General features: G+C 43.4%; 4 protein-coding genes across 7 annotated transcripts; 2 read left to right on the forward strand and 2 right to left on the reverse strand.

The window, feature by feature from the left end:
- Window positions 1-536: 536 nt before the first annotated feature.
- LOC122622678 (lysosomal-associated transmembrane protein 4B) lies at window positions 537-6,587 on the forward strand. The gene is made up of 4 exons (XM_043801323.1): window positions 537-746; window positions 5,000-5,270; window positions 5,333-5,486; window positions 6,155-6,587. The coding sequence occupies exons 2-4, from the start codon at window positions 5,028-5,030 to the stop codon at window positions 6,253-6,255; spliced, it is 498 nt and encodes a 165-aa protein (XP_043657258.1). The 5' UTR covers window positions 537-746; window positions 5,000-5,027; the 3' UTR covers window positions 6,256-6,587.
- A 22-nt stretch (window positions 6,588-6,609) lies between these two features.
- LOC122622677 (mesencephalic astrocyte-derived neurotrophic factor homolog) lies at window positions 6,610-8,033 on the reverse strand. Its single transcript, XM_043801322.1, has 4 exons — window positions 7,808-8,033; window positions 7,610-7,734; window positions 7,382-7,523; window positions 6,610-6,971 (listed from the first exon to the last, which is right to left on the reverse strand). The coding sequence occupies exons 1-4, from the start codon at window positions 7,893-7,895 to the stop codon at window positions 6,805-6,807; spliced, it is 522 nt and encodes a 173-aa protein (XP_043657257.1). The 5' UTR covers window positions 7,896-8,033; the 3' UTR covers window positions 6,610-6,804.
- Window positions 8,034-8,194: 161 nt separating this feature from the next.
- LOC122622675 lies at window positions 8,195-11,856 on the forward strand. Of its 3 annotated transcripts, none has more exons than XM_043801320.1 (3): window positions 8,195-8,651; window positions 9,879-10,351; window positions 11,367-11,856. In XM_043801320.1, exons 1-2 carry the CDS (start codon window positions 8,548-8,550, stop codon window positions 10,312-10,314), a joined length of 540 nt encoding a protein of 179 aa, XP_043657255.1. In that variant the 5' UTR covers window positions 8,195-8,547; the 3' UTR covers window positions 10,315-10,351; window positions 11,367-11,856. The 3 variants fall into 3 exon arrangements, with proteins under 3 accessions (XP_043657255.1, XP_043657254.1, XP_043657256.1); XM_043801319.1 differs by having other exon boundaries at window positions 11,414-11,849; XM_043801321.1 differs by lacking the exon at window positions 11,367-11,856 and having other exon boundaries at window positions 9,879-10,033; window positions 10,127-11,240.
- An 86-nt stretch (window positions 11,857-11,942) lies between these two features.
- Window positions 11,943-15,082, reverse strand: LOC122622674 (zinc finger E-box-binding homeobox 1). 2 transcript variants are annotated; one of them, XM_043801318.1, is made up of 5 exons: window positions 14,848-15,082; window positions 14,409-14,788; window positions 12,494-14,353; window positions 12,229-12,430; window positions 11,943-12,137 (listed from the first exon to the last, which is right to left on the reverse strand). In XM_043801318.1, exons 1-5 carry the CDS (start codon window positions 14,998-15,000, stop codon window positions 11,949-11,951), a joined length of 2,784 nt encoding a protein of 927 aa, XP_043657253.1. In that variant the 5' UTR covers window positions 15,001-15,082; the 3' UTR covers window positions 11,943-11,948. The 2 variants fall into 2 exon arrangements, with proteins under 2 accessions (XP_043657253.1, XP_043657252.1); XM_043801317.1 differs by having other exon boundaries at window positions 11,943-12,173.
- Window positions 15,083-15,096: the final 14 nt, after the last annotated feature.

The raw sequence follows: 15,096 nt of genomic DNA on the forward strand, positions 1-15,096 counted from the left end.
GACATTTTTTAAATTGATCCGCACTTAAAAGCTTTAAATTTCCATCTGTTGGAAAATTTATCTGTTTTCTAAAAAGATGCCTCAGTGCACTAACTTATTTATGGCCAATAAAGGCAGATGGGGTCATGGCGTGCGGATGTATCTGCGGCTGGAATCTCGAGCTTCTTCAACGCGGCAAAACACGGATGTGGGGCCCAAGTAAAGAGAACGTCCACTGATTTGTTTGGCTTGCCTAGTGCAATGCGCTGTAGAGGATCGCCCCACCATTGTTTGACCAAGTGCTTGATATCTTCATGCCGGAACAGCAGAGCAGCGAGGGCCATCCAATCGCCTAACTGGTTTCTGCTGTTTCTGTTTCGGAGAAAGCTCCTCGCCGGCCACGCAAAAGCTGTCTTAACTAAAAACAGCGACTAAGTTTCGAGAACTTTTCAGCCAGCTAGCCAGCCGAGAACGAGAGGAAAAATCAACAAACGCTCGCAGATGAGAAAAATCGCGATCGCGAGTCGGCTCTCACGCTGGCGGCAGCAGCACGCGTTTTCAGTCGCTCCGTGAAACCCGCCGCACTCACATCGAAAACGCGCGCCAGTCGTAAGATTCAAATCGCCTCGAATCGCTACGCATTTGGAGACGAATATCAAATATATGAAAATAATTAATTACGAGGCTGTCGAATAAGCGGAATCAAATTGATTTCTCTCGACTGCATTTTGCAGTGACACCATCAAACCAGAAATAAATTAGAAAGTGTAAGTGAATATATGGCTGACTGCCAGGAGACTGACATTATCAGCGGAGAAATTCAGGCAGTTGGCAGCCGATTGGGCGGATCGGGAGATCAATCGATCGCCGTCGCATGCAAATCGAGTGATAAACGATCGCCTCGGAATTGAAATAACAGGCGAGCAGCTGCCCCCGGAGGTGGATACATATGCATATGTGTGATCAAACAGAAGTGTTTCTCGGGGAAGGGCGGCGTGAGGAGTGGGAGGAGTCGGTAGCCCCCAGTAGCCATATACTCGTACCTATCTATACTATACAGCCAGTTACCCGACTTGAGGCGCGCTCGTCTGCCTTGCGGTTGTGTGTGCTTATTTATACAAAATATATTCACTGGCCGTTCAGTAATTTCAATATTCAAATGATCGCTGATAGCTGAACCCCGGACTTTTTACTTTTCTGAGCGCCCGCAAATGCTGCGATCAAATTGAGAAAACCGCATTAATAATCGCTGAACAATAATGCAACTGTTTGTTTGCATTTAGTGATCGCTGACCCAATTGGCTGAGAAAATATATCTGAATGAAAACAGACTCAGCCTGTTTGCTGCAGACATCGCGATCTATATAGGCGATGCACTCGGTGATGTCAGAATTGCGAACTGACATTGAAAGTCTGCGATCGGCGACAACCTGAAAGCCTTCTCCTTTGCCTTTTTGGGGGAATCTCAAGTTAAACACGTTGCGCGTTTAGGGATAAGTGGGCCATGCAGCACAGAGTTCAGGTGTGCGGGGGCGTATACGTAATATGCGCGTCTGGCATATATTTCAACTGAGCCACATTTTGGCTATTCGCCTCAGTCGCGAACCATAAAAATCACATCAAAGCCCCAAATGAAAGCGTTGTTCATTGAATCTTAAGTGGCCACTCCTCCTGGGAAGTAATTATGAGGGGAAATAAACGGTCTTCAAGACAAAACCGTTTGTAAGTCCCCCATTTGCCAAAGTTCAGTGACGCGCATCCATTAAGAAGCAGTGAAAAATGAACAATGTGAAGGTTACTCAATTTACAAGGCAACAGATAACGCCACCAAAATTTATTTGACAAAAAAAACATTCTGGCAGAGCAAACTAAGGCGTTCGCACACCTACGCCATATGAAATGGCACATGGGCGTAGAATTCTCGACGAACAGGTGCTGAAAATCATAAGGTAGATTCCCACTCCTGACCCCAGACAGCCACTGATCAGAGATTGTGAGAGCTGTTCCAAAAGTTCCACTGCTTTTGTTGACTCTCTAGATTTCTAGATGCTCGCGACCTTGCGATCTATTAATAAGTGTTTCGTGTTTTGTGTTTTTATATATGAATCATTTTGATGGGCGATCTCTTTATGAGTTAACTTTCGCCTTGCAGGGGAAACGAAAGCCCAAAATCCGAATGATCCTCAAAAATTGAGTTTTTGAACGCGTCCAATGTCGCGGCTTCATTGACCCTGAAAACATAAAAGTGTCGAAAGAACGAAAAGTATCTCGACGATGCGCGCACATTTGTATCTTACATCTGAAAGACGCCGCTGCCACTAGTAATTACAAAATCTTGTTCGGCAAATGGAAACATCAAAGGCTGCAATTGAGTTTGCAGCTGCAACGGTTTTAATTGATTTATATGGCAAGTCGAGTATTGTTTAAAAACCCGCGGAAAAAAGGCAATTTGACAAAAAATCAAAGACAAAAAGTCAAGTGGGAGCTGGAATAGCAGAAATAAAGAAAAATAAATAAAACCTAAAAATGCCGCGTGCTTTGGACCTGTCAAATTTGGTAGAACGATTTCTACCGGTTTCAAATGGACCTAAATAAATGAAAAAAAACCGGACCTGGCCACTCAAGTGAGCTCCCACTTTCTGTCGAATACTGTAGATTGAGCAATTTTCAGCCAGCCACATACAAAATGCCTTTGTCTTTTCGATATCTTTTGCGCCTGGCGCAAAAAGTAGCGCACAAAAATGTCAAACTTAATTACGCGTTGAAGCGCAAACTAATTGCCGAGTGGTTTTGCGGGGTTCAGCGGGCAGCAGGGTCACAAAAGTTCGAATAGCGATAAAGTCGACAACAGCCAAAGCCGAGAATAATTGACTTTGGCTCCGCTGTGTAGCCCACGACTGATATACTGATAGCCGCAAACAGTATAGTATCTGTCAGAAGCTGGACACGCGCTCATTGCACACGAAAATTACCATTTACTTGGGGATTAAACCCATTTTCCACAAGCATATAGGCAATGGCAATTGAAATGATTTATATGGACAATATTTTTAATGGGTTAATGGGTTATGACAAATGAATATTTGTGTTCGTAAAGCTTGAATTTTGAATTTAGCAATACAATGTTTGTTGATGGTTGCTATCTCATATAAGAGATGATGTGTATGAGTTTTTAATAAAAATAATTCGTACGACTATGTTCTTGCTTCCACTTTCTAAAGCCCCTTTCTTTTTAAAATAAATATAAAATATTTTATTCCATAAAAAACCTCAAAAGTGCATGTTTTGGAAAGTGCTTTTCCAATGTCTCCTAATTTATTTGTCGACAACTTTACCTTCCACCTAAGCGGCAGCATCCGCCACACTTTTAATCCCACACCATCACACTTCAGACGCAAGGCACTCCATCAGTCTACGTAGTGCAATGCCAACTGCCCAGTTGCACTTGTCAAGTCAGAAGACTTTCCCAGTCTCCAAGCCCACGTCATGTGAAGGCACGAATTCCTCGGAAAGAGTCGCCCACGCCGTGGCTTGAACTTGACTCCATAAGCTGCGAGTCACGCCTATATGTACACATAGTAAAGTTGTCTTGTGTGAGACGAGCGGAAGTCAACGTCAGCATTAGATGAGTTCATTGCGAATATTAACGCCATTAAACGGATGAGTGGGCTGATCGCTTCCATTTCGAGGTTGTTTACCCATTTTGCCTGATATAAAGAAGTCTCTAATAGTTCACCGAGGTCTTAAGTGCCTTTACTTTACTTCGTTTTGTTCTGCTAACCAGGTCAAAACAGCGATATCGCATAGCCGCAGAAAGTAACCCAAGATGTCTGAGCTGTAGAAACCAGACAAATGCTTTCTGGTCGGATCTGTATCCAATTGAGGTACCATTTATAAACAGACGCAAACGTGGAGATCGCCTAAGCTCCAAACCCGTGCGAAACGCGTGAAAACGGCATGTTAATGCGCCATATGTCCGGTTTATCAGCCCCGCCGCCAGTTTGTGACGAAACTATAAAAAGTTTTTGAACTTCTGTACTTTAAAGAATGCGATGTGATCTTTGGCACGCTCCCTCTTCGCCGCCCCTGATAATTGCGCAAATTGTATAACACTTCTGTTGGCCAGATTGTTCGCATCTCGTCGCTGTGTTGTAGTTCGTTTGAGGTGTGAAACTCAGCGGAAATGGGCCTACATACAAGTGGTATCTGTATCTGTTGGCTGAACTTTAGCTGTTTGCCCAAGGCATTTCACAGGCGGCCTTTCTATAATGACTCTAAGCATTTCCATGTAAGACAAGACATTTAGGCGTGTGATTATCTCATCCAAGATAGCCGCGAGCCACATGTATACATCAGATAAATCACATGGACATACAAGTGCCCGCATCCAATGGATGCAAACCAGCTGCAGCGGCATTTGCAAGTGCCAACATGCGCCACATCAATCTGCAGCCGGGTCCGAGGCACGTTAAGCGTTTGATTAATTTAATGACAATGCCCGGTGGCGCTATTTCGCTATCTGGATAGATGGGTGCAACCCAAAGATACTAGTTCCGTCGATCGTGTGCGCACGCGCATGCACTTTTGATATAAACTTTCCCAAACTCGGCATCTGTACTGCCATTCCAGCTTGAATCCCTGAAGGAATAACACGATTAATTAGTCATTCGTTTCGTTGATTTATTTGAAAGCTTCGATAAATATAACTCTTACGTTTCGAGTATTTCACGCTTTCGGCCGATTGTTTTCTTCGTTCTTTCTATTTTTAAAGCACATTTGTTTAATAAACATTTGAATACGTCTGCTTGACGTCACAACTGGTCAAACTGTGGGATTTTTATGTTGCGACATTGGTTGTTTTTGCTCTTGCAATAGTTGGGATATTTCTGGTGGGCTTAGGACTAGAAGATTTTTTCTACCAAGCACCGAGTATTATAACCATCTGTATTGTTATAATTTTAAGTTCTTATGATTTTAAATTTTACTTAATATGGATGTTTGTTTTTCCTATTCATTTTAGCTAATACTCACAATACAGACTTGCCAAAATGCCGAAGCCCCTGTTAAATTCGTGCTGTCTGTGCCAATCGACCCGGAATGGCTCCGTCATCTCGGGCATCCTGGCGATAGTCCTGTCGATCATTACCATTGTGGTGATCTTCACGACACGGGTGCACTTCAAGACGATAATCTTCGACTTCATCCCCAATGACATTGTGAAGATAATCCTAGTCATCAATTTGTGCATGACGATCTTGATATCGCTGCTCATGATCATAGGTGCGCTGAAGGTATGTACTTAGCTAATTTAACTAATTTAATTGAATACAATCACAATTTCTGCATATTCCAGCGGAACCACTATCTGATGGTCCCATGGGTGGTCCTCGGCATTATGATTGCCATCGGTCTGCTGATCTCCGTCATCTACACGGGCATCGTCTTCTTCATCGACGGCTACGTGCTGACTGGCGTCCTTTGGCTGATCTTCGGCCTAATTGTCTGCGGTAAGTGCATTCCCTCTTGGGAGGTGGAAATATGGGGTCTTGCTACTTCTTCCATGTGCGGTTTTTAGCACCGGATGGCGGTTATTGCGAGCCGTTTTTAATTTATAGACGCATTTATCATGCCATGATTGCCCGTGTGTTGAAAGCAGAAGTGCCCCGGCGCCGCAAGCTAGAAGTTTTTGGAGGGGACTTGCCGGGTGGTGCAAGCAAATGAGACGCAAAGTGGCTTGTTGAGGCCACTTGCTGAAATTACAGCGGCAGCACTTTGATATTAGAACTTATAAGGAAACTTCTCGAGACTTTAATAAGCTCATTTAGTTAATCAAAAATTAAAATGAATTTATACAGCAGTATATAAAGGAAAGAACTAAATGGCATTATGAATACTTCAGAGCGTTTACCTATATTCTCCAAAATTATTGTTTGCTTTTGAAGAATGATAACAATACTCGGAAACAAAAGCAATCCATGTAGAATATTAAAAAATAATTTCAACTAATTCAATTATTTACAAATTCAGCACCGAGTTAAATATATTTTAGAATGAGCCTACATTACATCGTGTATACCGATAACGTGTAAAAAATCGGATGCCACATGTGTAGAATATGATATTACAGCACACTTTTGCGCGCACCCGCATTTACCCATTTTCCTCCATCTTTCAGCCATTATGACCTACTGCTGGTGCGTGGTCTATAGTGAATACGCCAACCTGTCCGAGGAGAACGAACGCGGTCGTTACAACAAGCAGCCGTACCGTCGCTAGGATCTCCAGGAGCACTATTCATCAGAAATTGCATTCTAGAAGCAGACACCCACACATCTTCATCCTAGCTTCTTATGTTCGTTTTTAGTGATTATGTCTAACTAATAATTTTAATTTAGTTGAGGCGAGCCAGCCCTTCGCTCACATCGAATTTACGCGGCCCGCGGCATTAAGTGCAATGGAATTATGTATTTAACATTTAAATAAAACTTTAATCCAGATATTATGTGAATTTCTGTTGTAATTTGTACGTAATACTTGTAATTGTGAATGAGGAGTTCAAAAACCTTATATGAATAACAAAAATAAAAACAAACTGTTTATTTATCAACCGTTTTAGAGCACGAGGTCTTGTGTGTTTGTTTGTTGTTTTTTATTTCAAAATATAGGTTTTATCTTTAGGCATATATAGTTATATTCAATTCTCTCAAAGTCTATCAAAATTGTAAATTAACTAAAAATATGGATGTGTAGGGGGGCGTTTCATGTGGTTGTTGTTTTAGCTAAGTGGGCGTGTTCCATGTAACTACACAAATATCTGACTGAGCTCTACAGCTCGCTACGCGAGTACTTGGGCTTCAGCTCCTCGATGCGCTTGATGAAGTCGCCCTTCTCCAGGCAACCGTCACAGCTCTCGTCCCAGTCGTTGAGGATTTTCTTCAGGTCGCGTACCTTCAGCTTCTTCAGGTCCACGCTGTTCAGATCGATTTGTTTCTCTGCAATGAAAACACTCGATGAGTAAAAGTTTATGGATGTATTTTAAGACAAAGAACAGTAACAAAAAATTATAATATTAAGCCTGTAAGACAGATTTGATGTTTGTAATACTTTTGCGTTGATCTATCTATAAACCATAAATCAATTGGATCTAATAAACTAAAACATTTCCGTTCATTATACAAACAGGCTTAATTCATAAAATGTATAATATTTGGTAACCATTTAATTAACAAATCATTTAAAATAAAAATCATTAAAATAAAATCATTAAAAAAAAAAAAATCACAGCTTCTTATTTTTAAATGAACCAGAAATGCTTTCTTTTTGTCAAGAAATGGTAGAAAACATTCAGAACACTGCCTATATATGTATGTATGTATGTATATATCCTATCTAAAATATTTACCATAACGAAGATCGCAGATTTGCGCGTCCTTCTTCTTCAGCTTCTCGCAGATCTTCTCTGCTGGCATGGACCAACTGAGGGGTTTGCTCAGCTCGTTGAGGATGCCCGTGGCGGATTCTTCCAGACCACCGAGGTAGTAACACTGCGGAGAAACGCATACGTGTATCATTATTACCAAAGAAGAGGAAGTGGGAAAGGGGGGGCGGCACTTGTTTGCCGGCTACTCACGAATCTGTGCTCCTTATTTTTCTGCGTTTTGCAGAACTTTTTGAAGGCCGTTTCGATCTGTTTGTAGTCCTTCTTGGTGGAGTCGTCCAGCGACTCTGCGAACCGCCTCACCGTCTTGACGCAAACTGCGGAACGAAAGAATGAAGCCCGGTGAAAATCTGTTCCAGAACATCTCAATCACTTACGTGGCCAACCTACCTTCGCAGTCCTCCTCTTTCAGGGCCAGCGACGTTTGGACCAACGTCGCCAGGAAGCCGATCACTACCACCATGTACCACGTCTTCATTTTGTTATTACTACGACTGTGTTTGAGCGTACTTTAATTAACTAAACTTAGTTCTCTGCCTGCGATTTAATTTTGTGCCCGAATTGTTAGCGTTAGGTGGCCGTAGATATGGGTGTTCAGCGATAGGCCAGGCATCGATAAATGTACTCATTTATCGGCGGGGCTGCGCCACGTTTTCAAATTTGGAAGCCCATATGTGGTCATACTATTTCTGAAATGGGGGTATTTTGGGTCCGGAATTTACTGGCTAGCAGGTGTGGGGGATCACTCAGCTGCTCCGTTTTCCCCATAGGCATTCCTCCACAGTTTTCAATCACGCGCGAACGCGAACGGAACTACGCGTTTTTGAGCTATTTAAATGTGTTAAAGCTGAACAAATATGCTCGAAAGCACTTTGCCCGTGACGTCGTCGTGGACTTAAATCCTCTTCGAGTTCCCTTAAAATAGCCCTGTTTCTGTGTAACCGCCAACAGTATTGACCAAGTCGGCCAAGTGCTAACTACTCCCCCGGCTATTCGGAGTCGGAGTTGTTGTAACCGTTGGCAACTGCCACAGCGAATGCATTTAAAATTATCCGGATATAATTTGCAATTACAAACCTTGCTAAAAATAAAACAGAAAGCACGAGGAACATCGTAATACAACGTTTAAAATGCCTGATGTAAAGTTTTTCGCCGTTCTGCCCACCAATGCCAGTTCCTCGGATCGAGTCACAAGGCTGTCCATCAGCGGCAACCTGCTCCAGGATCCGCAGCAGTAAGTTCTTTTATATTTGGAGATTATATTCCCAGAACTTTAAGAAAATCGATTAGCCACTTCCCGCAAACTGAAGTGTAGAAATTGCCTCTTTGCGTGCTGAAAATATACACGTTAGAATCGTTTACGTATGCGACCCGATTAGACGAAATGCCCCACAAAACTCTCGATTTATGGTGCACACATGAGAACATACAAATGGGCTATACAATTTAACTAATTTATGCTTCTTCTGCAATGTGTTTAGAAATTCGAAAGACCTCTTTTGAGTATATGATCTATTAGGGCGATAAGATAGGTGATGATGGGACCATAAAACAATCTTTGCCAGATGTATACGTATTCGTCTGGTTTTACTGTATCAAGTCCACCATATATGACATCACCAGACTTAAATTAAATCAGACACGCGCTGAAGATGCCGGCTACGAAGAAAACAACAAAGCAGTAGGATGGAAAAGAAGAATACCATGAACTATGTATGTTAGAGGGCGGGACGTTGGTTAACCAGCTTATGAATGAATGGCCAAATTATCTCAATTAATCAGAACCGACAGTTACATCACTCGAGAATCCGGGTTCCTAATTGAACAATTTCGACGCAATTGATACCTCAAGACCATGAATTTCTTATCTGTTTTTAAGATCGATAAGGTGCTACTGATAGCTTCCTAAATGTGTCATAATAATTTTCTTGACACTAGTAGTTCTTGTACTTAGAGAAGGGGATACTTTACTGGAACTTCCATAGCTTGACTAACAACGAAACGTTGAAAATTCCAATTCCTTGAATGAGCTGCACGTTTTTGTGCCAACTCACAGTCACTACTAATTTCTGGGAGCTCCGGTCCCCAAAAAGAAAAAACTCGCCAAACCAGCATGTGCCTTTTAAACAATTGTGATGACTAAGCGCTTGAAAAGGGGGGTCAAAAATTTAAATAACGACGTCATTAGCACCAATATGTGATAAGTTATACCGCTCTAAAGGAGAGGGCTATTACCTGATTTTATTTAATATAAAATATGCACATTATTGTTGCTTAGTTCATTCACACTTCCCGATCGTCACCTTTGATCAATACATTGTGTGGATAATGTTGCTAGGCACGTAACAAGTTAATTCTTATACATTATATGACTTTAAAACAAGTGTAGTTTCGTCATTAGCACCTAAGTGAGATATAGACACCAGATTTTCTAATATGCATATGCTTACCTCCGCCACAGATTCTCGGTAAACTTTGTCAACAGTCCGGACTGCACGGATAACATCACATACCACTTCAAGGTGGTTATCCCCACACAGACGATTATCGAGAACTACAAGCGGAACGGCGAGTGGAGCAGCCTGCACCAGGAGAAGTACCTGAACATCTTCGACGGTACAGGAGCTAGCGATAAGAATACCAATAAGACAGAGAGCTTTGCCCGCATTATAACCGAAATTGACGAGGCGCTCCAACTTTCATCCACAGAGTCCTCATTTTGCCTTGAGTTCGCCTTTGACTACGAAAATTCCATGATGCGGGTGTACCAGGGTAGGGATACGGGCCACAATTTCATAACCGAGTACGAGACCCTCTTCTCCCTGTCCGACATCCAGGCGGTGCAGGTGTGGGGCGATGTACAGAAGGTCAACCAGTTTGCCCTGAGCTACAACTGATAGGGAGGAAATCCCCCAAGATCCCATGATCCCCAAGGTAGCCCCCAATGTTCTCTTTGTTAATGCATTCTTCAATCGCATAGATTCAAGTTCGGTGTCGGGCGTTCTTAATTCTAACACCGCACGTCTTTATTTCCCTCACCTGTAGTTATAATTAGTTTGTTGGATTCCGCACCCATCTACATTATTTTGCTGTAGTAGCAAATCGCTTTCACTCCTTCGTTTGCCAATGCGTTGAGTTCATTATCATTTGACCACAAGTTCTTGTTGATCGTGGCTTTAGAAAACTTGTCCTATTTAAATTATGGTGGTTCTGTAACAGTATTAAACCAAAATGTATTTATTTGGCAAACAGCTATAAAATGTAATTCCTTATATTCTATATTATTTGTTTATTTGTTTACAACTCTGAAAATACTCCACATTTTATTTGGCAGAATTTAGAATTTAAGATATCTTTCTTTCAACATTATGCAATAGTGCTTCAATAGTATTTACTGCTTTTTTAAAGTACATATATCTTTATGATGCCGTCAGAGTTTGATAATACTCTAGTATTTGATAAACCAAATTAGCATTAAGAAAGCACACATTCACGGACTACATATATGTCAGTCACATATCACTCACCTTGGTGCTTTCTAAATTTGATGACGTTACTATGGCTCTGCTATGTCCTATTGCTATTCTATGCAGTTGCTAATTGTTTATTCGTTTGTAGTTATTAGCAATCGTACTTCTAAGGCCAAAGAATTTTATGTATAATACACCTAGAGTTTCTGTATCTGCGCTTGCTGAAGTCTTCCATTCAGATTGTAAACTTAAGTGTAAGCTTTTCCTGTAATATCTATACAGACCACGGCAAGTATTAAAAACCGCCTGACTAGTGCATTTTCCACAATTAAATGCGTAAACACAAAAATTCATTGGAATTGGTATTCTTTAATGCTAATAAATTTGGATTCGGAAACTGACGGGAAACGCGCTTGCATTTGTTTCCCGTTTGTATGCATGGTAGATTTAGAATTACGAGCTTTTCGAAAATCTTTCAGAAATCTGGCCGACCTTTGGATTAACCGTCTGATATTCATACTTTCAGCGGGAAGAGTCTTACCAAATATATTCGCGTAAACATTGGGGCCTGCCATCTGCTTTATAGCGCCACAAAACTGAAGGCTCCTATGCAATACCAAACGAAATACACATTAAATTTGTTTGCCATAAATTACACATATATTTATTTTTGCAATGGAATCATTATCATCACCCAAAAAAGGTATTTTACCATTGTTTACAGCTTGTACATATATAATAGATACACAGATATTTACAATGCCTTACAATTATCCTTAAAATAGGAATCTTTACACAAACGCTCTAGGGACTTATGCTAATAAAACTTATGCGATTTACTGATAAATAGAATAACACATATAAAACCAAAATAAATTAAGAAAATAAATGAAACGTGAAAACGCGCTTCAAATTTGTTATAAATAATATTGCACAAAGAAAAGTAAGAGGTCAACTGATCGATAACTAAACTATAAAAGGAACTGGCGACCAGATGGTGGAATAGACCGCGGACTAGGATACGAGGTAAGGTGGAGTCACTCTTTGAGCTTATGTTCTAATTACTTTGCGGCTGGTGCGCTGGGATTCTGGAACTGAGAAAAGCCCAGCTGCACGTAATTAGTCAGAGATGCGGGCATATTGGAGTCGGGAGCTTGTGTGATCGTAATTGTGTTTCCGGCCAGATCCTGAGTAGTCACAACATGCATTACCTGCGCCGGCTGCTGCTGTGGTTGCGACTGCTGGGGCTGCTGAACAGACCGTTGTTGTTTGATTTCGAAAACCGCCTTGGATGTGAAGGGGGATTAGTACTTTACAATGGAAGCGGAATTACGGGCTCACCTTATTAGGGACCTGACCATTGCTACGGACTTGAGTTATCGCAGGTGCTGCCGCTGGCGGGACTGTTGCACCCGGAGCCGTGCTTTCCGGTCGAGTTTTCTTATGCATCTCCCGATGCTTCTCATAGTGCAACTTGGTTGCGAAGTTTTTATTACAAACATCGCAGCAGTAAAGCGTTTCGGTTGCCGTTTGCGTGTGTATTCTGTCGAAAATAGATATTTTGGAACCTCTATTAATTTAAAGCAAAATATATATAAGTACTTACCGCTTATGCTTGTTGAGGTTATCCTTTCGCGAGAAGGGCTTTTTGCACACCTCGCACGTGTACATCTTTTGTCCAGAATGGGATATCAAGTGCCGGGACAGGTGTTCTTTGCGGCTGAAGGTCTTGTCGCAACCCTCTTCCGAACACTTAAAGGGTCGCAGCCCCGCGTGCAGCTTAACATGCTGGGTGAGGTGTTCTTTCTTCTTAAATTCGCGTTTGCAGGTAGGGCATATAAGGCCAGAAGTTGTGGGCGCCAACAACGCTTCGTTTGCAGAGGTGGTCGCGTTCTGTCCTTCCTGCTGTGGAGAAGGAAGAATCTGCTGCGGTGGTCGCGCTGCTTTAACTTTCTGCGCTAAAGTCTCCTGGTTCTCAGGAGGCTTGCGTACGATCTTCTTGTGCTGCGCCGCCAAGGGAGGTGGTTGTGCTTGGCTTAGGGCGGGAACGGACAAAGGAATCGGCTGTGAAGCAGAAGCTGGCGCTGCAGTAGAAGGTTTACTTTGTGGCTTTGGCGCGGTTTGCATTGAGATTCGACTGATTGTAATATTCTGTTTGTTCAGCATGGGCAGTTTCGCGGGGTTGGATGTCTGAGGTGGTGCTGGCAACGTAGCAGGCTGTTTGGGCACCTTGGTGATCGTTGTATTCGAGGAGAGCCGCTGCATGGCAGCCTGATTGGCCGATGTCGCTGTCGGGGCGCCTGAAACAGAGAGTCCTGTGCTCTGCGGTTGTTTCACCTGCAGTTGTGGCTTTGCCTGGGTCGTCAATCGCTTGAATTCGTTGGTGGACAAACCACTGCTACCACCTGAGGGCGAGGCCACATTAGTTTTGCTCTTCGGCGATGGCATCTGTTTTTGCTTTGGTGAAGGTGTCTTAAAGGTTGGGGCGTCCTTGCTACTAGTAGGCGTGGTGGGAGTGGTTGGAATATTGGTCACATTTCTTATCACCAACTGTGAATTGTTGGTGCTTGCATGTGGAGATCTAATGATTTGCTGAGAGGTCACTTGCGCCGTATTTGGCAGTTGGGTAAGCTGTTGTTGCTGTTGAATCTGCTGAGGGGGCGGTGGCTGCGGCGCCAGAAATTGGTTTTGCGTCACAGTCGTGCCCTGGAAGTTGCTTCCCGCATTACCCAGCGTCTGCGGTGTCAATTGCAGAGTAGCCGGAATGGATGTTGGTGTCAGCTGCATAATTGGCTGGCCATCGGCAGTGGCCAGCTGAGGCTGAAGTTTCATCTGTACTTGGTATGTTGTGGGCAGCACTAGGTTCTTGGTGTCTATGTGCGCCACGATCTGCTGGTCCGAATTCTCGTCCCGAATTGTGATGGGGAGAAAGCACTTGTTTGGTGATAGCAGGTTGTTAGTAGACTGGGGACCCGCCAGACTTGAGAGTAGGGCAGCAGCATTTAACTGCGTCTGGGCAGGAACTGCCCCTGCAGTTGCCACTCCACCGCCACCAGGCATCAACTGCAGCTGTATTTGCGGCTGACTGCCACCGAATTGCGGAATCGATGTGGTGAACTGGGGCGTTGTGGGCGAAGAGAGCACAAAGTTCAACTTTGGCTTTTTGCTGTCGCCAGAGCCAGAGGCATCATCCTGGGCGACAGAGTACTGAGTGGTAGCCTGCAGCTGGTTGGTCAGTTGCTGTAGCTGCTGCTGAAGCTGAATTTGTTGAAGCTGCTGCCACAGAGGCTGCAGTTGCTCGCCTAGCTGGGGCTGTAACTGCAACTGAGTAGGGTTCACTGTGGGTGTTACCGTCTGCGACTGCAGAGAATGTTGCAGCTGGGGCTTGGCAGGTGAAATGGGCTCCTTCTTCCCCAGCGGCGTTATCTTGATGTCTGGCTTGAGGCGTATAAACTCTTCCAAAGCACTGAGTGAATAGAAAGTTATAGAGATAATCATCATGAAAGCAATTGCCCACTCACGTCTGTCTTTCGCTTTTTATTTGAACTTCCGGCATAGATTGATGCTGCTGCTGCTGCTGTACTCCGTTGTCCATCGTAATCGTGTACTGCTGCTGGGGCTGCAGGTTTACCGCCTGGATGATGCTGTTCAAGAGATTTCCGGACTGCTGAGCTCCATTACCAACTGCTGGAGCTGCCTGAGCCACACTAAGGCTTTTCCCAGTTTCATCGACCGCATCCCGAATGTATAGCTTGTCACTGCTCGGCGCCGGGCGGATATTGAGACAGTTGTTCAGCATGGTCTGTGAGTTACGGCAAGTGGCGCGAAGCCCGTGAATCTGCTCCACCAACTGCACGCACTGGGCGCACACCACCTTGGGCAAGCGATCCTTTTCATCGATCTGCAAGAAGTATGGGTCAGTTAGCCAAAAGTAATGCGAAATTAGTACACGAAAATGACCTGCAGTGAGAGACACTCGAGGATCTTGTTGCTTAGATTCTTGGCGCGTCCCTCGGGTGAGTAGATGTTCGTCTTGTGATCGCTGCTGTCCGTGCAGATGCGGCACAGGTCGTAGTAGTTAATGCAGCGAACGTTGTTTCCGGCCGCAGCCATTTTCCCGGTGGCTCAGTGGTTTTCGAAGTGCTATTTATGTTTGCTGTATTGCACATGCAAATATTTGTTGTCTTTTCTTCGTCTGAACGACGCTTA

This window comes from Drosophila teissieri, chromosome 3R (genome assembly GCF_016746235.2).
Source record: "Drosophila teissieri strain GT53w chromosome 3R, Prin_Dtei_1.1, whole genome shotgun sequence".
NCBI classification, from domain to species: Eukaryota; Metazoa; Arthropoda; class Insecta; order Diptera; family Drosophilidae; genus Drosophila; species Drosophila teissieri.

What these genes read in the sequence shown, in the direction of transcription:
- LOC122622678 (XM_043801323.1), top strand. Translation starts at nt 5,028, where the DNA reads ATGCCGAAGCCCCTGTTAAATTCGTGCTGTCTGTGCCAATCGACCCGG. An exon ending in TGATCATAGGTGCGCTGAAG is followed by an intron (nt 5,271 to 5,332) that starts GTATGTACTTAG and finishes TGCATATTCCAG; the next exon opens with CGGAACCACTATCTGATGGT. An exon ending in CTTCGGCCTAATTGTCTGCG is followed by an intron (nt 5,487 to 6,154) that starts GTAAGTGCATTC and finishes TCCATCTTTCAG; the next exon opens with CCATTATGACCTACTGCTGG.
- LOC122622677 (XM_043801322.1), bottom strand. Translation starts at nt 7,895, where the DNA reads ATGAAGACGTGGTACATGGTGGTAGTGATCGGCTTCCTGGCGACGTTG. An exon ending in AAAATAAGGAGCACAGATTC is followed by an intron (nt 7,524 to 7,609) that starts GTGAGTAGCCGG and finishes GTTTCTCCGCAG; the next exon opens with TGTTACTACCTCGGTGGTCT. An exon ending in AATCTGCGATCTTCGTTATG is followed by an intron (nt 6,972 to 7,381) that starts GTAAATATTTTA and finishes TTTTCATTGCAG; the next exon opens with AGAAACAAATCGATCTGAAC.
- LOC122622675 (XM_043801320.1), top strand. Translation starts at nt 8,548, where the DNA reads ATGCCTGATGTAAAGTTTTTCGCCGTTCTGCCCACCAATGCCAGTTCC. An exon ending in CTGCTCCAGGATCCGCAGCA is followed by an intron (nt 8,652 to 9,878) that starts GTAAGTTCTTTT and finishes CCTCCGCCACAG; the next exon opens with ATTCTCGGTAAACTTTGTCA.
- LOC122622674 (XM_043801317.1), bottom strand. Translation starts at nt 15,000, where the DNA reads ATGGCTGCGGCCGGAAACAACGTTCGCTGCATTAACTACTACGACCTG. An exon ending in ATAAAAAGCGAAAGACAGAC is followed by an intron (nt 14,354 to 14,408) that starts GTGAGTGGGCAA and finishes CTATTCACTCAG; the next exon opens with TGCTTTGGAAGAGTTTATAC. An exon ending in AACCTCAACAAGCATAAGCG is followed by an intron (nt 12,431 to 12,493) that starts GTAAGTACTTAT and finishes TATTTTCGACAG; the next exon opens with AATACACACGCAAACGGCAA.